General features: G+C 42.1%; 2 protein-coding genes across 5 annotated transcripts; both read left to right on the forward strand.

Moving 5' to 3' along the window:
• Positions 1 to 146: 146 nt before the first annotated feature.
• LOC311122994 (uncharacterized protein) lies at positions 147 to 2,902 on the forward strand (the record flags this gene model as incomplete). Its single annotated transcript, XM_084197290.1, has 5 exons — positions 147 to 906; positions 1,156 to 1,364; positions 1,707 to 1,773; positions 2,043 to 2,155; positions 2,885 to 2,902. Exons 1-5 carry the CDS (start codon positions 234 to 236, stop codon positions 2,900 to 2,902), a joined length of 1,080 nt encoding a protein of 359 aa, XP_084053416.1. The 5' UTR covers positions 147 to 233.
• Positions 2,903 to 3,006: 104 nt separating this feature from the next.
• On the forward strand, positions 3,007 to 15,721 carry LOC311122997 (2-hydroxyacyl-CoA lyase 1-like). Of its 4 annotated transcripts, XM_084197295.1 has the most exons (7): positions 3,007 to 3,085; positions 3,247 to 3,314; positions 13,745 to 13,849; positions 13,966 to 14,006; positions 14,328 to 14,408; positions 14,574 to 14,646; positions 14,835 to 15,720. In XM_084197295.1, the coding sequence occupies exons 3-7, from the start codon at positions 13,832 to 13,834 to the stop codon at positions 14,961 to 14,963; spliced, it is 342 nt and encodes a 113-aa protein (XP_084053421.1). In that variant the 5' UTR covers positions 3,007 to 3,085; positions 3,247 to 3,314; positions 13,745 to 13,831; the 3' UTR covers positions 14,964 to 15,720. The 4 variants fall into 4 exon arrangements, 3 of the variants coding, with proteins under 3 accessions (XP_084053421.1, XP_084053419.1, XP_084053420.1); XM_084197293.1 differs by lacking the exons at positions 3,007 to 3,085; positions 3,247 to 3,314 and having other exon boundaries at positions 13,514 to 13,821; positions 14,333 to 14,408; positions 14,835 to 15,721; XM_084197294.1 differs by lacking the exons at positions 3,007 to 3,085; positions 3,247 to 3,314 and having other exon boundaries at positions 13,516 to 13,849; positions 14,333 to 14,408; positions 14,835 to 15,721.
• Positions 15,722 to 26,798: the final 11,077 nt, after the last annotated feature.

The following is a 26,798-nucleotide window of genomic DNA, read 5'->3' on the forward strand; positions in this document are numbered from 1 at the left end:
CTAAAGCCCTTGTGTCTTCAAGTGGCTCTTCAACAGACCACCATGTAATTGACACATGCAGTGAGGATGTCACTCTGCCCACCAGGAGTATGTCAGTTGTGAGCAACAACAGTTTGAAGAGAGCCTCTCCTCTCCACGGCAGTGGATTGAGTGAAAGTTGCAAACCTCTTGTGGCTCTAAAAGACGTAACAGTGGCAGTCAGCCAAGAAGGCTTTAGCAAAACTGCAAAGAAGATGCTCAGCTTGATCCTAAATGAGATCAAGTGTAGAGTGGCCAACTCTGAGAGTTCATCTGTTGGGCAGGAGTGTCTGATAGCCACTAACATGTTAGACTCTTTACTGGAGAGCCTTGACCAGTTGCCTGACATGAGCGCTGCCGATGAGATCACAAGGACAGAATCCCATACCTCTATCGCAATGGACGAGACAGGTTCACGGTCAACGCTTGTGAGCCAACAAGAAATAAACATATCTGACACCAATATCATAGTGAAAACTATAATGGACACATTGAAGACGGACGACCCAGAGATGACTTCAGCAGAAGAAAATCTGGATAGGCTCCTGTCAGTTGAAGCCCTTCAAGGTGCGTCTGACAACCTGATCGCAAAGGTCCACGGTCTCATTCTGGAGATAACCATAAGCCGCCAGCTTCAATCCATGGCTGGCCACAGAAGCCTCTCTCAACCAGCGCTGCCTAAGCCAGCCCTGAGGAAGCTGTCAAAGGACGATGCCTCAGAGCTCATTTACAACTTTGCCCAGACTTCTGTTAGGAGACTCCTGGGGCAGTGTATGGGAAGGCCTATGCCACCCTCGGCTGAAATGGTTTTGGATCAGGTCATCAAGTTGATGACAGACGTGGTGATGGACAGCCTGACTTATGGGTCCAAGTCTGCAATGGAGGATGGTAAGTGAAAGTATCTATTTTCATCTGCATAGGACTTAATTAAAATTCACTGGTTGTGTCCAGAATGGCACCTTATTCCATATTTAGTGCACTACTTTTGACCAGACCCTATGGGCCCTGGTCAAAAGTAGTGCACTATAAAGTGAAGAGAATGCCATTTGGGATGCAGTGACTAACTTCCATGGCTGCGTCCTCTTCTCCCAGTTATTGTACACAGGTCGGTCACACTAGCGTGCTCTTCTCACTCAGACACCAGCAATGCCGCAAGTGACATCATTCATGGTGTTGTAGCTGACCTTAATGCTACTGAGGAATTCCCTGCCAGGAGCCTTAGCCCGGCTGATGTAAAGGCTGACGGCATGGCCCGCCTTCCCTCTGCCAGAGGGGAAGAGACTAAGAAGAACAGGAAGTGGCATTTCCTACCGAAAATGCATACGTTTCCAAAGATCATGATTAAGGTAGGGTGCTCTGTGTTTTGAGATTACCTCTGTAAGGCAGGGCTGACATTTACCCTACAGATTCACTACACACCTATTGTCTCTCAGCATTAGAACAATACTGTTGTCATTGTCTTGAGGAGGTTGAGTGAGGACGCTGTAATACAATCCTAATACACATGGGAGAGAGTCAATGGCTATGTCCCAAATGGCACCCTATTCCCTATATAGTGCACTACTTTTTACCAGAGCTCTATGGGCCCTTGTCAAAAGTAGTGCCTTACATAGCGAATAGGGTGCCTTTTGGGATGCACACTCTGTATTTTACACAGGCTCAGTTGTCCTGATGTGTTTTGTCAACAGCTGTTCAAGACAAAAGGGGAACCGAAGAGCCACCCCAAACGTCTCAGAGAGACTCATATTTCACAGGGTAAGTGATAAGCATCGATGTTTTATTGATATATCACCCTATGACAAGCTTGTTAAAACAGTGACAACAGATACAGGCAGACGGACGGACAGACATGCAGACAGACAGACAGGCAGATGGACAGACAGGCAGGCAGATGGACAGGCAGACAGACAGACGGACAGGCAGACAGACAGACATGCAGACGGACAGGCAGGCAGACAGACAGGCAGACGGACAGACACAAACACACACATTCATTTTCTGATTATGAAATGTTCTTATGACAGATGCTGAGTGTGAGGTTCCAGAGGTTCCATCCACTTCCCCTCCCAAGGAGGACCTGACAACCACACCGGCCCCTGCTCCCCAGGAGTCCCAGTCCCGTAAACGCCCTCTCATAGTCAGGGTGTTACACGCTCTCTCCAGAGCCATCTCCAAACCATTCAGAGGAGCTTCTGGGAAGAAGAATTAGCTAAATGCCTGATTTCATTAATATTATATTTTAATCAGAGCCTTTATTTAATAAAACATTACTGCATTGATTTCTGTCTATAATAGTCTTAATGTTTGTGCACGATAACGGTAAAGTACTTCAAACCACATAGTCAAAAGTATTCATAGTGAAGTACCGTTTATTATTATTGATTGTGGAAATACACATAATACAGAAAAGTTGTTGTCACATATAAAAAAGGGTGCCATATATATATATATATATATATATATATATAAAGACAGACATAAAGGAGAAAACTCTGTAGACCAGTCACATTCTCAAGCCATAACTAAATCCATGAATGGATCTCCTATAAGATGACAGGAGAACATTTGTAACACTTTCTATGAAGCCTATATCTATAATGCATACACTCAAGTCATTTACATTTTACATTTTAGTCATTTAGCAGAAGCTCTTATCCAGAGCGACTTACAGTTAGTGAGTGCATACATTTTTTGTTCATACTGTCATACACTCATAATGACTTAATTGAGTTAAGTGTTAAGTTAAGTGCAGTTATAAACACATAATGAGGGCTTGTTATGTATTTCTTGCAATACAAAAAGGAAAAGGCTAGTAGTTTATTAAATATTCATGACTGCTCTTGCACGGCTCATGTCCACACTGCAGTACAGCAGGGGGCAGTAATGCACCATAACGTTGGATGCCGACTGCCTATAAACCCCACTGAAGAAGAAAAAGAAGACGAAGAAGAAGCACGGCTCATGTGATTGGCCGTGAACCCGGAAGTGGTATTAAAACGTGTTATACTTTAAGACAGGAGCAGTAGTGCCAGAAGAAATCCTGTCACTCAAATTTTAACTTTGTGGAGTAAGTGGCTATCAAAATACCTATCGCTTGTAGCTACTCATGTAATGCATGCTGGAAAGCAGACAAAAACTAATGATTTGCAAGAGATCTAAACACGATTTATAAGCTACTGAACAACAAGTCCAAGAATTCCTTGCTAACCTCGTTTGCACTTTGAACAGATTTCTCGACAATAATAATGGAAGATGTGACTGGGGCTCAGCTCATTGCAGAGGCACTAAAAGCTCAGGTAAAGTGTGTGCAATTTATATAAAACAGTGTTATACTGTGTAACCGTGTTGCTAAGAATATATTAGTCGCTGATCATGTCCTTGGCAGTGAGAATGTAGCACTACGAGTTGTGAAAGTGTGCCAAAGGTCATTGCACTGGTATAGTGTTGATAATCACAAGTTTACTGGAGAACGGAGACCAAGTAGAGACTTTCGGACAAGGTGGATGATTGTATAATATAAGGCAGTTTATTCAGAGGTAAAGATATCTGTAAATAGCGTGCACGGACCCGTTCGTCAACCTCGTAGGGAGATATCTGAGAGCGCGCCCAAAACATTGTGTGCTGACATTTTATACAATAAAATAAAGTAGGTTGATTCTAGTAGTTCTGATCTTCCGATTGGTCCTGATGAGTTGGTCGAGGTCATCTCCATTGCATTGGCTCTGAGTCGGGTTCTCTGTCTTCAGATGTTCCTAAGAGAAGGGGTTTTTTGTGTGTGTGTGCTTAACAATGATGATGTGTGTGTATGTGTGTGTATGTGTGTGTATATGTGTGTGTGTGTGTGTGTATGTGTGTGTATGTGTGTGTGTGTATGTGTGTGTATGTTTAACGATGATGATGTGTGTGTGTGTGTGTGTGTGTGTGTGTGTGTGTGGGGGGGTGTGTGTGTGTATGTCCTCAGAGCAATAACTCGTGAGTTTGGGAGAGCTGAGAGACCTATGGCGTGGGTGTTGTCCATAGCCACCTGCTCATAAGGCCGACAAGATAGAAGTCTTTGTGCATTGTATTAAATCCCAAGGCCCAACACAAGATGGGTTATGCACAAGATTTTAGTCAGACCAAGCTATAACATAATATATTTACTACGACAAATCCCTCTCTTCACGTCTCCCCAGAGACGTGACCAAGTAACAGTAAAGAAGGAAAACTTAAGACGTGACACAAGCTAACAGTGTAATTGGCAAAATAGGGAAAACTTTATCAGAAGATAAAGTTTTGATTCCCCCTCTTCACGTCTCACAAGAGACGTGACAAAAAGCTTAAATGCTATTCATCATCCAGATATCCTTGGTCAGCATCGTCAATAGCAAGCAAAGGAAACATCTGACCGTTATCTGCAGGATGTGGATCAATAGCGGTGGTTATAATCCTGGTTGTCAGCGTCCGTATGCATGGAATGCAACAGCATCCACAAAGCACTAGAATTGCAGCAAAATTAAGATGGATACAAGTATAGAAGAAACAAGCGTTTTATATTTACCAAACGCATCCATCCAAGAGTCCCACATTGAAGTGTCCACCCCTGAGTGGCTCTTCATCTTACCATTAAGAGTTTGTAACCCTTCCAGGGCAATTATCAAACTGCCATCTGTGGCTGTATTGTTGGGAATAAAGGTACAACATTGTTCACCAAACATAGCACATACTCCTCCTTTTTCAGCCAGGAGCATGTCGACAGCAATACGATTTTGGAAAGCCATGAGAGAGGTTGCAGCCAACTGGCCATGCACCGCCTCAAAACCTTGTTGTGTCCAATTGCCTAATTTTTAACATTAATGTATGCAGTTAATTCTATCAACGTTTTTATTAATAGTACAACAGTCAGCACCCAAAAGGACGAGCCCCCAAAAACTGTACTCCATGTACCCATGTTCAAGGGCAGTTTCACAGACAACAAAGAGAGAGTGTTCTTATCGGCCTGTTATGTGAAACAATCCATATCAGTACAGTGCTCCTCATTAATGCATTCCTTCCAAGCTATTCATCACATACAGATCCAAAAAATAAAACCCAACAATTTTATGGTGTCACTCTAAACAGAGTATAATCACCCTTAAGAATAACAGGATATGGAAATTAAATCACAACATTTAATGTTAATAGAAAATAAAAATAATAATTTTAACCCTCTATTCCTCCCCTACACCTAACATGTACTGAGTTGGCTACCAGCCACCCAGGAATCCTTTACCTTCACATCAGGAAGAATAAACAATCACAGTGGTTAGTAAAAACATAAGGTAATAAATGAGCAAGAACTGAAAATAAATGCGTGTATGTATTTTACTAGGCAAAACATGGATCATCCAGCTTGGTCTCAGAGTCAGTAGCAGAGTCACCTGCATCATCCTGGGCCGGTAACAACAGCATCATACCTGACGCCTGCACCACTCCTACCACTGACCTCCTGAGACAAGGGACGATGCAAGCAGCACAACACATTAACAGCAAAAACACAATTACTAGGGTCAGAAATCCAGTAACCACCATAGAAGAGTACTCACCAAACCAGTCACTCAGCCAGGAAATAAGGCAACATCCACAAAGAACAAGTATACCCATAGAGGCCATAACTTCACCCAGAATAGTCACAACAATAGTTTTCCATTTACCAAATATGTTATCAAACCAATCGTTTATGGAGCTATCAATACCAGAGTTCTTAACCAGTTCGTTCGCCAGCGTGGTGATGGTCACTCAAGCGCTTTGGTCACAGGCCCGTCCGGTGCTATATTGTTGGAGATGAAAGTACAACACATATATCCAAACAGAACACAAACCCCGTCCCGCTCAGCCAAAAGCATATCTAAAGCTATTCTATTCTGCCATGTCATTAAGCTAGTTGCCGCTGTCTGCTCAGCTAATCCCTTTATTGCATCACGAGTGTAGTTTATAAATATTTTGCTGGTTATATTAAATATAATTTATCCAATCTACATTTTTATTAATTGTTGACCATCAGAAAATACTTGATTCAAACTCAGCTGCGATCTGATTGTGGATCCCATCAATATATATCCTTTCATCAAAGGCTCCCGGGAGGAGGTCCTACTTTCTATGTGACAACTCACCAATCTCTGACACGTTTGATTGTTTGCGTATGTAGGTGAGTTCACAATCAGTTATCACCACACATCCATCAGATGTCAGCACGGGCCTGGTTTTGGCTCCTATAATCCTCTTGCTGCAACAAAGAGGAGAGATTAGACTAGAAAAACAATTTAGAATCCCCTGTGACTTCAAACTGAGGCAACCCAGGTCGGGATGACTTTGTTATCGGGGGAAACAGATAGTGCAAGTTACCATAAGACTCTTTCACCACATTCCCAGGTGGCTTGCATGGAGGAAAAACCTGACAGAGAGTTAAAGCCTGTCAAGGGGAACGGAGTAGTTGTTAACCCTGGTTTGGCTGTCCCACAGGCAAAACAGTCTTCTTTAGACATAGTTGTTGCCGTATACTGAATCCATTCCAACCACAGGTTAAGATTTCTATACCCCGTTTCCACCTGTACTACTTCCTCCAGGTCTATAGTTTTGCACTATCTTTATCACAGCCCCGGTCTCACTACCTCCCTCAGAGAGGTTTACTCTAGAATTTCCCCTCTCCCTACGTCTAGCTGTCTCCTATGCTTTTTCAACTTGTGTTAGGTTAACTACCACTTCTGGCTGAAACAGGAGGGTCCGTGTGTGTTAGGAATATGGCCCCCACAATCAGACAGCTACCTACCGTCGGGAGACCTGTGAATCCCCACCCTTGCCCTGAGAACATGTCAGATGCCAGAGGCCAACCCATTGCTTTACCTTCTATCGAACTCACACAGGGATGATCAGACAGGGTAAGGGAATCTTCGTTAAGGAGGCAACCCCCGGACCATAGTGGTGATCGGATCTTTCTCCTAACTCTGTGTTTGTTCGTCAGGTGTAGCTGGTTTTGTACAGTGTGTGACATGCACCCAGATGGATCTCTCAGCTTTTCTGCTGGCAAAGGCAGTGCTTGGTAGGGCCCTTCCCGCCAGGCCTGATTCAGTCTCCTGGTTAGATAGAGTGGGTCACCTTCTCCTTTAGTTCACCTGTGGGGCACAAAACCTCTGACATACAGGTGTGGTTAATAAACTATCATACATGTTTTTTTAAAGTATTTTGTCCTCTCCTTCGTATATATTTAATATTTAATCCAACCATCCCCCTCTTTGACACATGATTTGGCCATGTGTCAATATTACCACCTACCTAAACAATCACTTTAGTTAATATCGGTATTTCATTATCCAATTGCCATTCCTCCACTCTCTCTTCTGTTATTTATGGTTCAAATCAAATATATTATTACCAAATTATAATCTTCTTCACAATTTTCACAGTACTATAAATTACCCTCAACTTAGTAAAATAAACTATGCTAAAATCTTCCTCTCATGCCTTTAGAATGTACTAGTGTGGATGATTAATTAACACCAGAATGTTAAAACAGAGTTCAGAGGCCATTGAAATCATTTAACGAACTGTTTAATCCCATAGTATACTAAACAATTACCATTATTCTAAATATTTCATAAATGTTAGTTATCCCAAGTGTTCATTAAGTCCTCATGACATTCATTCTCATAAGAAATCATATATACCCCAAACTCAGCCAAAACCTAAAAAAAATCCATAAAATTCACTGTGTGCACCTTTAAGACCTATAACCCTTGACCTGCTGAAAACCCCCCAAAATTGAAACAAGGCTTTATAAACATCATACTAGGTGTGTTGTTTTTTATTTGAAAACCCAATTTGAAAAACAACCACAAATAGCCAGGCCCTAATTTGGTAGCTCACTTTTATGACCTAAATACGGCCTAACTTCACTACTGCTCCCCTAGCCCTGGGCAACATTCCAACGAGATGAGCTAATCTCTTTCTCCTGGTTATCCCCAGTCTTAACCCATCAATAATTGTTTGTATCATTCTAATTCCTCCTAACTAATCCATTAAACCACTCAAAATTCCTCGAGTATACTATGATTATTTAATTGATTACCCTAACTTTGCTACATGTGATCTCATCTCAAATGATCCATTTATCAATTATTTATTCAACCCCCTAGAAAAACCTGTCTTCCCTTCTATTGTTCCTGTCCTCCCTGTATATGTCATATTTGAGTTTTTAGCCAATACAATCACAGTTACATCAAATGTTCCCTCATTTAATGGTATTTTCTTCCTAATATAACTTCCCTAAATGAGATTAAATCCCCTGCCTTCCTCTACTATCCTTATATCATTACTGGATCAATGATAATAACCGTAACAACTATCAACAACAATTGTAATAACTAATTCACATTAAATTGTGTCTTTTTTCTGATTATGCTACAATTGTAGCCTATTTTATCACCCCAGTCCAAAATATAAGTTTATGTAACAAATCCATAACCCACTACAGGCTGGCGCCATTCCCCAGCACAACAGCCAATGCATACTTTCATCCTAACCAAAATAAATTATCGTTTCAAAATGGTCCATCTATCTTGTATTTCCCCGCTAACCCATTTCAGTTCGCTATTCAATTTATCTAACTGTTCTCTCTGATTATGCCCTAATTAATAAAACAAATACTTGCTATCGTTGATTAGCATACATTTAATGATGTTCCTACCATCCGAACTGTACTGTCTCTCACCCTCCCCTTGCTCCTTCGGGGAGAGAGCATGGTAACCTTATAACATATTTTCATAGACTTGTCTAGAATACTTCTATTTAAGCTATCTAATTCAACCTTTCACATCCACATAGTAATCTAGGTATATAGCCCCACTGCGAAAGCTTTGTCTACTGTCCCTACCTGTGTTCGAACCAGGGACATCGCCAGTCACTCCACAACCTCTACGATTCTCACAAAGTAAATACTTTCACGTCGCACATCCAGCCACGTCATCACCCCCGTCTAGCCAGCCCTTCCGTCTCAAACACCCTAGTAGCTTAAATAAAACACACTCTAACAGCGTTCTGCATTTTCCTCTATCATCGGGTTTAAGAACTAACGTAACAACATTAACTATTCTCTATTGCTGTAGTAACGTCTTGTTTGGTTCAGTTTATTTATTACGGAGTGTCCATAATACTATAATAATACATAATCGAATTCCCCTCATGCATACAGATTTCACCTTATGCCATTGAAATGCCAAATAAACCATAATAGTTCAATGGAGCCCCCTATTGGCTCTCCCCTACCTATACATTACTTCTACAACCACTTTAGTTATGGTCCGATTACAAGTTAAACCTTATCACATGATCAAACAACGCCACAACCTTAAACTCATATGGGGCGGCAGGCAGCTTAGTGGTTAAGAGCATTGTGCCAGCAACCGAAAGGTCGCTGGTTCTAATCCCCGAGCTGACCAGGTGAAAAATCTGCCGATGTGCCCTTGAGCAAGGCACCCAACCCTATTTGTTCCTGTAAGTCGCTCTGGATAAGAGCGTCTGCTAAATGACTCAAATGTAATGTAAAAGAACAACACCTCATAAGGAGTGCCCAGCAGGAGTCCAATTCCTATCAGAAAACATACATACAAACATTCAGACACTCCCAATCTCTCCCAGGGGGAAAAAGTTCTTCTTCACCCTGAGTGAGATTGTTGTTCCCATAAGGGTTTCTTCATTGTGTTGTCAGGATTGGTTCTCGCTGCTCAAATCAGCCCTGACTTCTGTCAGTGATCTAGAAGGAGTGGGGGCTGGTGTGCAATGAGTTAGATGGTGTCAGTGTGCGCCTAATTTACCTCTGATCTGGACTGAGTGTGAAGTAACCTCCTTCACTTCGTACGGTCCAGTCCACCTGGGTTCCAGCCACTTTCTCTTGTGGACTTTAACCCTCACCCAGCCTCCCACGTTTACCTTCAGTGTCATCGTACTTCCCGACAGCTCCCCCTCTTGGGCCTTCTGCGCCTGAGAAGAGAGTGCTGCAGAAAATTCCGTCAATTTCTTCACATAATCAGTCATTTCTATCTGTTGCACATCAAGGGCGGGCATATGACCTCCCTCCCTTGGTGGACCTGGCATTACTCTCCCTGTCATTCGTTGTTCTATGTATTCATTGAATTTGGGTATGGTTATGTTTGGTCCTGCCATCTTGCTTTCTCTATCTTGGATGTATTATCGGTATCAAATACAGACTTATCTCATGTATGACACCCTCGCATATAAAGAGGCTAATTTATATAATTTGTAATGCAATTATTATCATAAGAATCAGAATTCCAGTCACATATACCAATGCAGTAATCTCTACACACAGCACACACCACGCTTTAGTTATCTCACGCTTGTTCTAGAATCATGCACAACTTCAATATCAGTCTCCCCAGTCCCCGGTTCCTGAAACCCTAGGTCAAATTCACTCAATTCCACAGATTGGTGTTCGGTCTCATAAGTCTCACTATAACTTCCCATCATTCATTACACGTTTAAGATATAACACAGACACGTTAAAATATAAAACACAGCAAATTCCACATAGATCTATACTATGATTCCACTATGCCTTCACATAGATTAATTCATATAAATCACAGTACGAGATATCTCATGTATGCCTTAATTCATTTAGGATGGAAATTTATTTAACAAGTATTCATTCTCACGCTCAGTACTACTGATCATAATTTGGTATTGGTCTATAATACAATATGCAAGATTTCGTTTTAACAGGCTCTGCATACCTTTTTAGAAGAGCGCGCTCTGATCAGGTTCCTGAGCCAAGACGAATAATTGATTTCTCCAGGATTTTCAGGTCACTCTTCCGTCTGTTTTTTAGATCGATGATTTGCCTTTTCCTCTCGCACCAACTTTTAGATCGAATTAAAAACCATTCGGCACCACTCCCGCTCTATCCTGTATTTTTGATCTAGATATTCATTAAACTTGAGTTTTGGGACGGTAGTGGTTGCCATGGTTATACAGTTTTTTTTTTTAGACTATCTTGGTGCACTTAGCCCGTCACTGGCCGAAACCAGCAATGTATTCTTGGCGCTGACTCAGACTTATCTCTGATGTCCCACCCTCGTACACAAAGAATGTTCAATACTTTTTTCTTAGGAATTATTTTGCAAAAGGTATTATTGTTTTTCAATTATTCGAATTATTATATATTTTCCCAAAAGGTATCAGAACCGCCCTTTTGGAACAATACATTAACAAACCCGAGCGCTCCCAAAACAATCATCAATTTAATCCCAGGAATTATTTAGCAAAAGTTATTATTGTCTTTCAGGTACTCGAGCTATTATATACTTTCCCAAAAGGTATCAGAATCGCCCTTTTGGAAGAATATATTAGCAAACTCGAGCGCTCCTAAAATAATTACCAATTTAATTTTGGGAATTATTTAGCAAAAGTTATTATTGTTTTTCAGGTATTCGAGTTATTATATATTTTCCCAAAAGGTATCAGAATCGCCCTTTTGGAAGAATATATTAGCAAACTCGAGCGCTCCTAAAATAATTACCAATTTAATTTTGGGAATTATTTAGCAAAAGTTATTATTGTTTTTCAGTTATTCGAGTTATTATATATTTTCCCAAAAGGTATCAGAATCGCCCTTTTGGAACAATATATTAACAAACTCGAGCGCTTCCAAAATAATTACCAATCTAATTTTAGGAACTAAGGAAATACCAACTTCCACAAGAGGGAACAAGTTCAAGTCAGCTTTTAGCGCAGCGGCTACATAACAAGCAAAATAGGACTCCGTGGTCCTCTTAAAAGTTATCAACTAGTTAGTCTCATGAAACGGCCAATCTTACACAACATTCAGGTTATCATTTCAACAATTACATTTTCATTACATATCAGCATCAACACACGAATTCAGTTTAAGTTCCTCACAGTACATATAGTTGAGTGCCACGTCAACCAAATTGCCCGACTATCTGAACTTGTATTTTTATTTTTATTTTTTTGATTCTCCTCAAGGAGACTCCCAGTCGTTTAAACCATTCAACTGGCGTCTAGTCGGGAGAACCTTTTCTGGACTTGGATTCTCACGGAATTAACTCAACCCGACTATCTGAATCTTTTTATCAAGTCACCAGATCCTTCTCTTGTGGATCAAATAAAAGGGTCCATCGCTTGTGAACCAAAAACTGTAATAGGCTTCTCACTAGAAAGCCGCATTTCAACAGGAAAAAAACCACTGTAACTAGACTTCTTCTCTTAGAGTCACATTTCAACAGTAAAAACCTAAGATTTCAGATATCAACAGCAAAAAATAAAAGGGTCCATTTCTAGTGAACCAAACCTCTGTAAATAGACTCCTCACTAGAGAATCACAATTCAACAGGAAATAAAAGTCGGTCCTCCTCTTGTGAACCACTGTAACTAGACTCCTCTCTAGAGAGTCACATTTCAACAGTAAAAACCTAAAGAATTCAGATATCTTTACATATGTGCCTTTTGAGTCATAATAGATATGTTATAAATTTCACAGTAATCCATACTCACGCCCAGTACTACTGATCATAATTTGGGTTTATCCTACAATACAATATGCAGATTTTGTTTTAACAGGTTCTGCTTACCTTTGTATTGACGTCCGTTTAGATCAGTTTCCTGAGGCGAGCTGGATTCCCGGCTGCTCCTGCGGACAGGTCACCCGTCCTTTCAGATCCGTCTCTTACTTGTCTCCTGTCTCTATCAACTTTTATGGACCGAATTCAGAGTTAGAAAACCATCCTCTGCTACCAAGTTTGTTGATAATCACAAGTTTACTGGAGAACGGAGACCAAGTAGAGACTTTCGGACAAGGTGGATGATTGTATAATATAAGGCAGTTTATTCAGAGGTAAAGATATCTGTAAATAGCGTGCACGGACCCGTTCGTCAACCTCGTAGGGAGATATCTGAGAGCGCGCCCAAAACATTGTGTGCTGACATTTTATACAATAAAATAAAGTAGGTTGATTCTAGTAGTTCTGATCTTCCGATTGGTCCTGATGAGTTGGTCGAGGTCATCTCCATTGCATTGGCTCTGAGTCGGGTTCTCTGTCTTCAGATGTTCCTAAGAGAAGGGGTTTTTTGTGTGTGTGTGCTTAACAATGATGATGTGTGTGTATGTGTGTGTATGTGTGTGTATATGTGTGTGTGTATGTGTGTGTATGTGTGTGTGTGTATGTGTGTGTATGTTTAACGATGATGATGTGTGTATGTGTGTGTGTGTGGGGGGGTGTGTGTGTGTATGTCCTCAGAGCAATAACTCGTGAGTTTGGGAGAGCTGAGAGACCTATGGCGTGGGTGTTGTCCATAGCCACCTGCTCATAAGGCCGACAAGATAGAAGTCTTTGTGCATTGTATTAAATCCAAAGGCCCAACACAAGATGGGTTATGCACAAGATTTTAGTCAGACCAAGCTATAACATAATATATTTACTACGACAATAGCTAACTATGAATATTGTTGTAGCAAAACATTTAGATGTTTATGTGGAATAGCATATGTTAACTCCCTTGTTGATGCATGCCAAAGTGTGTGTCAATGCAAAGAAAATCTAAACTACATTGTAACAATTCATATACAATTCAGTATGAAAATGTATGCACTCACTGGATAAGAGCGTCTGCTAAATGACTAAATTTGTTTTCTTTTTAATGTAAATATAGTGTATCTACACGTATCTCTCTACAGAATGTAGAATATATGTTTGGAATAGTTGGTGTTCCAGTCATTGAAGTAGCTATGGCAGCTCAAGCCTCAGGAATCAAGTATGTGTGAATGCGCAATGAACAAGCCGTAAGCCATCTTTTTATTTTTTATGAATTCAGAATCTTCTCATGACATTTTTGATGTGATTTGGTTGTGGAGACACCAGTAATACTGATATGTTGTTGTAATGCGTCATCCAACAGGCTTGCTATGCTGCGTCTGCTGTTGGTTACCTCACTGGACGGTAGGAGGATTCTCATTAGGAGAGAGCTTTAGAGATACTGTCTCTCCTCTCTGAAATCCCAGACCTATGTTAAAACATTGTTAATGTGGGAAGCGACCCGTCTGCCCAGGGAGACTACTCTCTCCACACTATACTAAACCAGCTCTCCCTAAATCATGTGATATTAACTACCCTTACATAGACTACAGGAGCGTGTAGTGTGTGAGGGTCCGTTTCATAGCTTTTTTGCATTGCTAATTATGTCTGCCTGGCTGTCTGACCCTTTGTGTGTGTGTCTGCCTGTCTTCCTGTCTGTCCCTCTGTCTGTCTGTTCCTCTCCAGTCCAGGTGCGTGTCTGGTTGTGTCTGGACCGGGACTCATCCATGCACTTGGTGGAATGGCCAACGCTAACATGAACTGCTGGTATGCTAGAACTCCACAAACAGAAGACCCTACTACTCATGTTCAGTGGTCCTTTCAAAAGAAGGGATGCTATCCGCACACTGCAAAAAATGATCAGAGGACTCCAATTTCTTGTTGTCTCAGCTTGTCAGTTGATGTCATTGTGTGATACCTCTCTCTCTGTAGGCCTGTGATTGTTATTGGAGGCTCCTCCGATCAAAACCAAGAGACCACTGGGGCATTTCAAGAGTTTCCACAGGTACCGATTCAACCATGACATTTCTGACTATTGAACATTAGGGGGTGGTTTCACGGGACACAGATTAAGCCTAGTCATGGACTAAAAAGCAAACTCAATAGAGAATCTCTGTCCGGGAAACTGGCCCTAGCAGTTTCATTGCTGAAAGAGGAAATAATTTGTTATTTGTGGTCCTCTTTCTCTGTCAGGTGGAGGCATGCAGACTGTACAGTAAGTTCTCTGCTAGGCCTAGCTCGGGAATAAAACTATCAAAACGTCCAAGACTGGACCAAGCAGCGTGTCCAGGAGCCATCGCCAGGGAGATCTCTAGCAGATAACAGTAACGAAATGATACTGTCAAAATGGCAAATATATTCATCAAAAGAACACGACTGTCTGCAAAAAGATTAATACAAACATACATTTCTCTTGAATCTAAGCTGACAAAACAGAAAGATAGTCTGTCTTTAAAATCCCAGTAGATCAATAGATTCTTTGCAATCACTAAATCATTTTTATAAAAATCGGGAATAAAACTATCAAAACGTTCATAATTATGGGAAATAACTCATTTCATGCAAATAAAATAATTGAATATATATCAAATATAATTCCTGAAAAAGGAAAATAAGAATTCCTCTTCCTACCTGACTGTATCAGCTGAATATTCATCTTCTTACCTGACTGTATCAGCTGAATATTCCTCTTCCTACCTGACTGTATCAGCTGAATATTCCTCTTCCTACCTGACTGTATCAGCTGAATATTCCTCTTCCTACCTGACTGTATCAGCTGAATATTCCTCTTCCTACCTGACTGTATCAGCTGAATATTACTCTTCCTAGCTGACTGTATCAGCTGAATATTCCTCTTCCTACCTGACTGTATCAGCTGAATATTCCTCTTCCTACCTGACTGTATCAGCTGAATATTAACTTCCTACCTGACTGTATAAGCTGAATATTCCTCTTCCTACCTGACTGTATCAGCTGAATATTCCTCTTCCTACCTGACTGTATCAGCTGAATATTCCTCTTCCTACCTGACTGTATCAGCTGAATATTCCTCTTCCTACCTTACTGTATCAGCTGAATATTCCTCTTCCTAGCTGACTGTATCAGCTGAATATTACTCCTCCTAGCTGACTGTATCAGCTGAATATTCCTCTTCCTAGCTGATTGTATCAGCTGAATATTCCTCTTCCTAGCTGACTGTATCAGCTGAATATTCCTCTTCCTACCTGATTGTATCAGCTGAATATTCCTCTTCCTACCTGACTGTATCAGCTGAATTCCAAGACATGCCTTTTTGTTTGAAATTCTCGACTCAAGGGATGGAATGGATTCCAATGGTATTGTAGAGGGGGAAGTGAGTTTATAAGAGAACGTTTTCATCCCAAATGGCACCCTATTCCCCGTTATAGTGCACTACTTTTGACCAGAGCTATATGAAAGTAGTGCACTGCTATATTATTAGACGCTACTCCATTCAGTTGAAGGCATATTAATGTTGGCCTCATATTGAATGTCATTTACATTTTGTACAGGTCTTCTTCCTCTTACCTGGGCAGAGAGGTGTCTATTTTGTCCAGGCTGGGCACCTCAGATAATAACTGTCTGTGGGAGACACTTTCTGTTCCATCAGAAATGGAAGAATGACAGCAGGATGATTTCAGAGGTAATGGTTGTTTAGTTATTACTGACTCATGACATGGGTGTATAGGAGATAAGATTCTAACCCTAACCCTATGACACAAGACACCACCAGCCTTTTAACATGCGCAATGTAAAATGTCAGGAAACATTAGGAGGGTGTGACTGCAGAATGTTACCAGTAGATGGCGACCTCAGCAATTGTATTTTCCGAGGGCCAAAGTTTTGCATTTGTTTAGGCTTGTTCATGCTCGATTGCAGGCCTGCTATTACAATAGGAACATCATATGGTGACTTAGCAGCAGTTGTTTATTGTGTGTAAACAATATATTATTATTATTATTATTATTATTAAACCTTTCCAGGCACCACAGTTGTTTGGACCTGCAACACATTCAACTGGGGCTTTACCTTCTATAATCTGAGCCAATGTTGTTTTCCACACAATCCTGTTGACATACATCCTCTTAGTAAAGCTTCCAGATGAGCGTCCCCTGAAGCCCAGAGGCGCCATATCTCCCCTGTCCAGGGACTATAAGGCCCACCGGTTGGGCCACCTCCACCACTATACCCTTCGCAAGGAGATTTCCCACGCCGCCGCTCGCCCCTGTGCCTTCAAGTGAGCAGCCCCCGCTCGCGTCTGGGCCTTCGGGTAAGTAAGCAGCTTATCAGGAATATTTCAGCCCCTCTACTCCGGGTCCCAACTGTACTGAAACACAGGAACCGAAGAGGTCTTTTTAATACCAGGTTATTAGTCATCATAAAACTTCATTTATGCGGGAACATTTCCCTTTTTGGGGTAGGGGACCCCCCCAGTAGCATTTTGAAACGGGCCCCCAAATAGCTAAGTCTTCCCCGCGCATAACTCTTATTACACTGAGGGAGATCAGCTGGTAGGTTACAGTCCGCAGTGTTTGCATCCCAAATGGAACACTATCCATGTACCCTATGAGCCCTGGTCAAAAGTAGTGCACTATATAGGGAACAGGCTGCCGTTTGGGACGAAGCTAGTACGTCAGATAATAGGAGCCAGCCGACCCCCCCCTCAGATCGGAGTTCATAGTGGGTTGTCTCTTAGGCGTTGACCTCTGCCCTCCAGCCCCTATGAGGGGTATGACCTGCCGTCAGTTGCTGCTGCCAGCTTCAGCCTCCCTCAATGGAAGAAAGCCAATCTCAACAGGAGGCTACAAGAAACAGTACCAGAGTATAATTATTATTGCACCATTCCAGTGTTATAGCTACAGTTTGTCTGCGTACCAAATGGCACCCTATTCCCTATATAGTGCACTACTTTTCACCAGAGAATGGCACCCTATTCCCTATATAGGGCACTACTTTTGACCAGAGAATGGCACCCTATTCCCTATATAGTGCACTACTTTTGAGCAGAGAATGGCACCCTATTCCCTATATAGTGCACTACTTTAGACCAGAGAATGGCACCCTATTCCCTATATAGTGCACTACTTTAGACCAGAGAATGGCACCCTATTCCCTATATAGTGCACTACTTTAGACCAGAGAATGGCACCCTATTCCCTATATAGTGCACTACTTTAGACCAGAGAATGGCACCCTATTCCCTATATAGTGCACTACTTTAGACCAGAGAATGGCACCCTATTCCCTATATAGTGCACTACTTTAGACCAGAGAATGGCACCCTATTCCCTATATAGTGCACTACTTTAGACCAGAGAATGACACCCTATTTCCTATATAGTGCACTACTTTAGACCAGAGAATGGCCCCCTATTCCCTATATAGTGCACTACTTTAGACCAGAGAATGACACCCTATTTCCTATATAGTGCACTACTTTAGACCAGAGAATGGCACCCTATTCTCTATATAGTGCACTACTTTAGACCAGAGAATGACACCCTATTTCCTATATAGTGCACTACTTTAGACCAGAGAATGGCACCCTATTCCCTATATAGTGCACTACTTTTGACCAGAGAATGGCACCCTATTCCCTATATAGTGCACTACTTTTGACCAAGGGCCAAATGGCACTCCATAGGGCATTGGTCAAACGTACTGCACTATATAGGGAATAGGGGGCCATTTGGGATGCATTTCTACAGCATATACTGTAGAGTACACTAGTGACGTATGGAGCAAGACTTTTCACTAGTCTTTTTGCTCGTTCTGTTCTCAGACCAAGAGTCAATAACCTGCAGTCTATTCCCAATAGGAGCTCATCACAATGTACTTTAGGGTGCATTAGACAATACAGGCTAATCTGTAGCATTAAATCAAGTGACGATCTAACCTTGTGTAACCTTGTTTCAATACTGCTCTCTTTAAAACACTAACATGTTTGCATAGGACCTCTATGAAAAGACTGTTAGTCTGTGTGAAGGAAGACCATAGTAGGACCTGTATCCTTCCATGAACCTAGTGCCCTTATAATGCGTCCCAAATGGCACCCTATTCCCTATATAGGACATTACTTTTTACCGGAGCTCTACTGACCCTGGTCAAATGTAGTGCACTATATAGGGAATAGGGTGCCATTCTCTGGTCTAAAGTAGTGCACTAAATAGGGAATAGGGTGCCATTCTCTGGTCTAAAGTAGTGCACTATATAGGGAATAGGGTGCCATTCTCTGGTCTAAAGTAGTGCACTAAATAGGGAATAGGGTGCCATTCTCTGGTCTAAAGTAGTGCACTATATAGGGAATAGGGTGCCATTCTCTGGTCTAAAGTAGTGCACTATATAGGGAATAGGGTGCCATTCTCTGGTCTAAAGTAGTGCACTATATAGGGAATAGGGTGCCATTCTCTGGTCTAAAGTAGTGCACTATATAGGGAATAGGGTGACATTCTCTGGTCTAAAGTAGTTCACTAAATAGGGAACAGGGTGCCATTCTCTGGTCTAAAGTAGTGCACTATATAGGGAATAGGGTGACATTCTCTGGTCTAAAGTAGTGCACTATATAGGGAATAGGGTGCCATTTGGGACTCAGCCTGTGTATTTGATGAGAGCTTAGCCTGTCAGTCTGGACACCTGCTGCTCAGAAGACAGATCTTTTGTGTGTGTGTGTTTGGTGTGTGTGTGTGTTTGGTGTGTGTGTGTGTTTGGTGTGTGTGTGTGTGTTTGGTGTGTGTGTGTGTGTGTTTGGTGTGTGTGTGTGTGTGTTTGGTGTGTGTGTGTGTGTTTGGTGTGTGTGTTTGGTGTGTGTGTATGTGTGTTTGGTGTGTGTGTTTGGTGTGTGTGTTTGGTGTGTGTGTTTGGTGTGTGTGTGTGTTTGGTGTGTGTGTGTGTTTGGTGTGTGTGTGTGTGTGTTTGGTGTGTGTGTGTGTGTGTGTGTTTGGTGTGTGTGTGTGTGTGTTTGGTGTGTGTGTGTGTTTGGTGTGTGTGTGTGTTTGGTGTGTGTGTGTGTGTGTTTGGTGTGTGTGTGTGTGTTTGGTGTGTGTGTGTGTGTTTGGTGTGTGTGTGTGTGTGTTTGGTGTGTGTGTGTGTGTGTTTGGTGTGTTGGTGTGTGTGTTTGGTGTGTGTGTGTGTTTGGTGTGTGTGTGTGTTTGGTGTGTGTGTGTGTGTGTTTGGTGTGTGTCTGTGTGTGTTTGGTGTGTGTGTGTGTGTGTTTGGTTTGGTGTGTGTGTTTGGTGTGTGTGTGTGTGTGTGTGTGTGTGTGTTTGGTGTGTGTATGTGTTTGGTGTGTGTGTTGGGTGTGTGTGTGTGTTTGGTGTGTGTGTGTGTTTGGTGTGTGTGTGTGTGTGTTTGGTGTGTGTGTGTTTGGTGTGTGTGTGTGTGTGTGTGTGTGTGTGTGTGTTTGGTGTGTGTGTTTGGTGTGTGTGTGTGTGTTTGTTTGGTGTGTGTGTGTGTGTGTGTGTTTGGTGTGTGTGTGTGTGTGTGTTTGGTGTGTGTGTGTGTTTGGTGTGTGTGTGTGTGTTTGGTGTGTGTGTGTGTTTGGTGTGTGTTTGGTGTGTGTGTGTGTGTTTGGTGTGTGTGTTTGGTGTGTGTGTGTGTGTTTGGTATGTGTGTGTGTTTGGTGTGTGTGTGTGTGTGTGTGTGTGTGTGTGTGTGTGTGTGTGTTTGGTGTATGTGTGTGTGTGTGTGTGTGGTGGTGTGTGTGTTTGGTGTGTGTGTGTTTGGTGTGTGTGTGTGTGTGTGTTTGGTGTGTGTGTGTGTGTGTTTGGTGTGTGTGTGTGTTTGGTGTGTGTGTTTGGTGTGTGTTTGGTGTGTGTGTGTGTGTTTGGTGTGTGTGTGTGTGTTTGGTGTGTGTGTGTGTGTTTGGTATGTGTGTGTGTTTGGTGTGTGTGTGTGTGTGTGTGTGTGTGTGTGTGTGTTTGGTGTATGTGTGTGTGTGTGTGTGGTGGTGTGTGTGTTTGGTGTGTGTGTGTTTGGTGTGTGTGTGTGTGTGTGTTTGGTGTGTGTGTGTATTTGGTGTGTGTGTGTATTTGGTGTGTGTGTGTATGTGGTGTGTGTGTGTGTGTTTGGTGTGTGTGTTTGGTGTGTGTGTCTGTTTGGTGTGTGTGTGTGTGTGTGTGTTTGGTGTGTGTGTTTGGTGTGTGTGTGTCTGTTTGGTGTGTGTGTGTGTGTTTGGTGTGTGTGTTTTGGTGTGTGTGTGTGTAGTGTGTGTGTTTGGTGTGCTAATTACTAAGACAACCATCACCTTCTGTCTGTCAATAACAGCTAATTACCAAGACAACCATCACCTTCTGTCTGTCAATAACAGTTCATTACTAAGACAACCATCATCTTCTGTCTGTCAATAACAGCTAATTACCAAGACAACCATCACCTGTTGTCTGTCAATAACAGCTAATTACCAAGACAACCATCACCTTCTGTCTGTCAATAACAGCTAATTACCAAGACAACCATCACCTTCTGTCTGTCAATAACAGCTAATTACCAAGACAACCATCACCTTCTGTCTGTCAATAACAGCTAATTACCAAGACAACCATCACCTTCTGTCTGTCAATAACAGCTAATTACTAAGACAACCATCACCTTCTGTCTCTCAATAACAGCTAATTACTAAGACAACCATCACCTTCTGTCTGTCAATAACAGCTAATTACCAAGACAACCATCACCTTCTGTCTGTCAATAACAGCTAATTACCAAGACAACCATCAGCTCTGTCTGTCAATAACAGTTCATTACTAAGACAACCATCATCTTCTGTCTGTCAATAACAGCTAATTACCAAGACAACCATCACCTGTTGTCTGTCAATAACAGCTAATTACCAAGACAACCATCACCTTCTGTCTGTCAATAACAGCTAATTACCAAGACAACCATCAGCTCTGTCTGTCAATAACAGTTCATTACTAAGACAACCATCATCTTCTGTCTGTCAATAACAGCTAATTACCAAGACAACCATCACCTGTTGTCTGTCAATAACAGCTAATTACTAAGACAACCATCACCTTCTGTCTGTCAATAATAGCTAATTACCAAGACAACCATCACCTTCTGTCTGTCAATAACAGCTAATTACTAAGACAACCATCACTTTCTGTCTCTCAATAACAGCTAATTACCAAGACAACCATCAGCTCTGTCTGTCAATAACAGTTCATTACTAAGACAACCATCACCTTCTGTCTCTCAATAACAGCTAACTACCAAGACAACCATCAGCTCTGTCTGTCAATAACAGCTAATTACCAAGATAACCATCAGCTCTGTCTCTCAATAACGGCTAATTACCAAGACAACCATCAGCTCTGTCTGTCAATAACAGTTCATTACTAAGACAGCCAACACCTTAATTTGCAGCTGCTAGCAAGATACCACATTAGATATTTCAAGAAGTTTAGTAGCATGGGTACATGACGGTCTCAAAAACGAAGAAAAGTTTCAGATTGTATTAAAAGTGTTTCAGGAGACAGCTGAACGATAGGCTGAGGCACAGACACCTGCATATATAGCCGGTGAGGCAACAGTCTTTATTACAGCTTTGAGCTCAGATCCTGTTATATAGAGTGGGACAAAGGCTTGACCCTCATCTGCCCTGCTTAAATCCATACTGTAGACAGCAACCCAACCCTATAGTCACACAGACCTATCCTCTATTCGGTTTAATTATTTGCTTTTATTCACTGTGGAGACCATTTTGTTTTTACGAGAAGCTTAAAGCTTTTTTTTGGCCCAGTTAGTTTCACAATAAACATGACAACCCTGTTCAGTCAGTGAGTTACATGTTTCATCAATAAAGCCCCTCCAGTCAATAAAGCCCCTCCAGTCAATAAAGCCCCTCCAGTTTTTGAGTTGTATGTTTTATCAGTAAAGCTGCACCACCTTTTGTGGTTAATGGTCTTTTGTAGGGGTCCTTTACACAGAGATAGGGTTAGAGTTAGGATTAGAGATAGGATTAGAGTTAGGATTAGAGATAGAGATGAGGTTAGAGTTAGGATTAGATAAAGGGTTAGAGTTAAGATTAGAGATAGGGTTAGAGTTAGGATTAGAGATAGGGTTAGAGTTAGGATTTTGAGAAAGAGTTAAGATTAGAGTTAGAGTTAGGATCAAATATAGGGTTAGAGTTAGGATTAGAGAAAGTGTTAGAGTTAAGATTAGAGTTAGGGTTAGAGTTAGGGTTAGAGTTAGGGTTAGAGTTAGGATTAGAGTTAGGGTTAGAGTTAGGATTAGAGTTAGGGTTAGAGTTAGGATTAGAGATAGTATTAGAGTTAGGATTAGAGACAGGGTTAGCGTTAGGATTAGAGACAAGGTTAGAGTTAAGATTAAAGTTAGGGTTAGAGTTAGGATTAGAGATAGGGTTAGAGTTAGGATTAGAGACAGGGTTAGAGTTAGGATTAGAGACAGGGTTAGAGTTAGGATTAGAGATAGTATTAGAGTTAAGATTAGAGTTAGGGTTAGGATTAGAGACAGTGTTAGAGTTAAGATTAGAGTTATGGTTAGAGTTAGGATTAGAGACAGGGTTAGAGTTAGGAGTAGAGACAGGGTTAGAGTTAGGATTAGAGACAGGGTTAGAGTTAGGATTAGAGACAGGGTTAGAGTTAGGATTAGAGATAGGGTTAGAGTTAGGATTAGAGATAGTGTTAGAGTTAAGATTAGAGTTAGGATTAGAGATAGTGTTAGAGTACTTCTTTTGACCAGAGCAACTATGGGGAATAGGGTGCCGTTAGGGACACACCCTGATGCTGTTCTTTTATGAAGCCCACCACCATCATCTCTTTTGCTAGAGTCGGCACCTGGGTGTGGTTTTTGGCCTTTTGATTCATGGCGTTGGCAAAGTTCTGATCTGGCAGGAGGACAGATCACTCTCTGTTGATTGATTGGGGGCATTCTCTGATAGCTCCCAGCTGATTGGAGCATTCCCTGATCCCTCTCTGATGATTGGAGCATTCTCTAATCCCTCCCTGCTGATTGGAGTTGTCTGGCTGTCTAGCGTAGCATCACATCAGGTGTATTATAACAGCAGGCTATTCTTCACTTGTTGTTGTTTCCAGACAGACAGTCAATCAGTCAATCAGTCAGTCAGTCAGTCAGACAATCAGTCAATCAGTCAGACAGTCAGACAGACAGTCAGTCAATCAGACAGTCAATCAGACAGACAGACAGTCAGTCAGACAGTCAATCAGTCAGACAGTTTGTCAATCAGTCAGACAGTCAGACAGTCAGTCAGTCAGTCAGTCAGTCTGGGAAACTTTAGTTTCAGCCGAACACAGTGAAAACACATGAGTAGTGTCCCAAACAGCACCCTATTCCCTTCATAGTGCACTACTTTAGACCAGGGCCCATAGGGTAGTGCACTACATAGGGAATAGGGTCAATGCTAACTGGTTAGGAGCAGAGCAGAGCTTGGCAGGACTGTAATGAGACATCTGGGCAGGCAGGTTCCAGCAAGGCCCTTTCGGATTAAAGACCTCTTTGTTCCTGGTCATTTTGTTTGACTACACTTGAAAGGAAGGGTACACCCTGAAAGGGAGGGGGGAGAACCAGCCTGAATACAGCCCCTTCACACACTCAATAAGGGGATGGCTCTGGCGTGGGTCCCAAACGACGCCCTATTCCATAAGTAGTGCAATTATTATTATTTTATTTGTTCTCCCCAATTTCGTGATATCCAATTGCTTGTTACGATCTTGTGTCATCGCTGCAACTCCCCAACGAGCTCGGGAGAACCGGAACATGACCCGCCAAGCCGCACTGCTTGATAACACACTGCTCGCTTAACCCGGAAGCCAGCCGCACCAATGTGTAGGAGGAAACACCTATCGACTGACGACCGAAGTCAGCTTGCAGGCGCCCGGCCCGCCACAAGGAGTCGCTAGAGCACGAGGAGCCAAGGGAAGCCCCCCCGGCCAAACCCTCCACTAACCCGGATGGCGCTTGGCCAATTGTGCGCCGCCCTATGGGGCTCCCGGTCACGGCCGGCTCGAACCCCAGGCTGTAGTGGCGCCTCAGCACTCCTGTCTTAGACCGCTGCGTCACTAGGGAGGCAATAGTGAATGAGAATGTTGTTCTCGACTTCAGAAGTTTCGCTTGATATTAATGGCACAAAAGTAACTCACTCACTGGAGGATTGCACCATATAATTACACTATTACTCTATTAAAAGAGTCTATTGACGCAACGTGCATCAATTTAAGTAACATAATAAAAAAAATCCCCATCAAAATCCATCAGTTTAAGCTCGAGATATCTGTTTTTGCATTGGCTGCATCTCAATCCACCACATGTCGGCTTTCCGCATCTGTGGTGGAAGTTGGCCGTGCTACAGCGATGTTTGTCAGAGCAGGAGACGTCCCGAAAATCGGTCTTCTCACGAAAACGTCTGAACGGTTTGGCTACAAACTGAATGGAAAGATGAGATTGTCACGAACATGGTGTTTCTCCGTTTTTCTCTACGAACCCCACAAGCATCCCGGGACTCGTCTGAAGGTAACCGGTACCGGTTTAAAAAATGAATGGAAGTATGGAGGTGGTTTGGTGCCAACAAAAAAAAGGTGTTAAATAGGTGTCCAAAAAAGTATATTATTTCCTGATCTCCTAGATATAGTACAGGCACTTTAAAACCTTATTCCTTATGATTTATGTTTGCCACCTATGAATGTGTTATTCAATGCATTTCTATGGGCTATAGTAGTAAAGGCCAAATTAAATATTTTATCATTAAAAAAAATATATATATAATTTTGATACCTACAGGGGTCCTGAAATTCAAAATCAAATAGCTAAATGATGGTATGACTATCTTAAAACAATTCCATACGTCAGCTTTAATTGAAACATGAACAAAGTGTCCTCCTGCCACAGTTTCAGTAAAAAGGACCGACCATCCATGACATCAAAATTGTAGTTTTAACCACGTTTTTAAGGCTATACAGTGGTTGTGTACGTTTACTTTGTTTACAAACATTGGAGTAAAAGAAAAAGGGGCTCATTCAATCAGATCGCTTTAGAGCCAACATCCAATCGGATCGCTTTAGAGCCAACATCCGCATAGTGGTTGTTCTGACGGTGTTGGAGGCGGAACTAGAGCCAACATCCGCATAGTGGTTGTTCTGACGGTGTTGGAGGCGGAACTAGAGCCAACATCCGCATAGTGGTTGTTCTGACGGTGTTGGAGGCGGAACTAGAGCCAACATCCGCATAGTGGTTGTTCTGACGGTGTTGGAGGCGGAACTGCATTAGAGCTGTCAAATCCACAAGTGGCTCCCGGTATCGTACCTAAAGCGGACATTGCCATTGGCTGCACGGAGTCGCATTAACAGAAATCCCATGCAGCCTTGTTTACGCGTTCGAACACTGGAATGTGAGTTTTATTATAAACTTTGGTGATTCGAGCCCTGAATGCTGATAAGCTGAAATTTACCAAGAGAGTTTTCAACTATATTCTTCGTAGCTGTCTATTTACCACCACAAACCGATGCAGGCACTAAGATTGCACTCAATGACCTGTATAAGGCCATAAGTAAACAGGAAAACGCTCATCCAGAGGCAGCGCTCCTAGTGGCCGGAGACTTTAATGCAGGGAAACTTAAATCCGTTCTACCTAATTTCTACCAGCATGTTAAATGTGCAACCAGAGGAAAAAAAACTCTAGACCACCTTTAATCCACACACAGAGACGCATACAAAGCTCTCCCTCGCCCTCAATTTGGCAAATCTGACCATAACTCAATCCTCCTGATTCCAGCTTATAATGAAAGGCTAAAGCAGGAAGCACCAGTGACTCGGTTAATAAGGAAGTGGTCAGATGACGCAGATGCTAAGCTACAGGACTGTTTTGCTAGCACAGACTGGAATATGTTCAAAGATTCTTCCGATAGCATTGAGGAGTACACCACATCAGTCACTGGCTTCATCAATAAGTGCATCGATGACATCATCCCCACAGTTACCGTACGTACATACCCCAACCAGAAGCCATGGATTACAGGCAACATCCGCACTGAGCTAAAGGGTAGAGCTGCCGCTTTCAAGGAGCGGGACTCTAACCCGGACGCTTATAAGAAATCCCGCTATGCCCTCCGACAAACCATCAAACAGGCAAAGACTCAATACAGGACTAAGATTGAATCGTAC

The sequence above is a fragment of the Coregonus lavaretus genome, assembly GCF_964263955.1.
Source record: "Coregonus lavaretus genome assembly, contig: HAP1_SCAFFOLD_583, whole genome shotgun sequence".
NCBI classification, from domain to species: Eukaryota; Metazoa; Chordata; class Actinopteri; order Salmoniformes; family Salmonidae; genus Coregonus; species Coregonus lavaretus.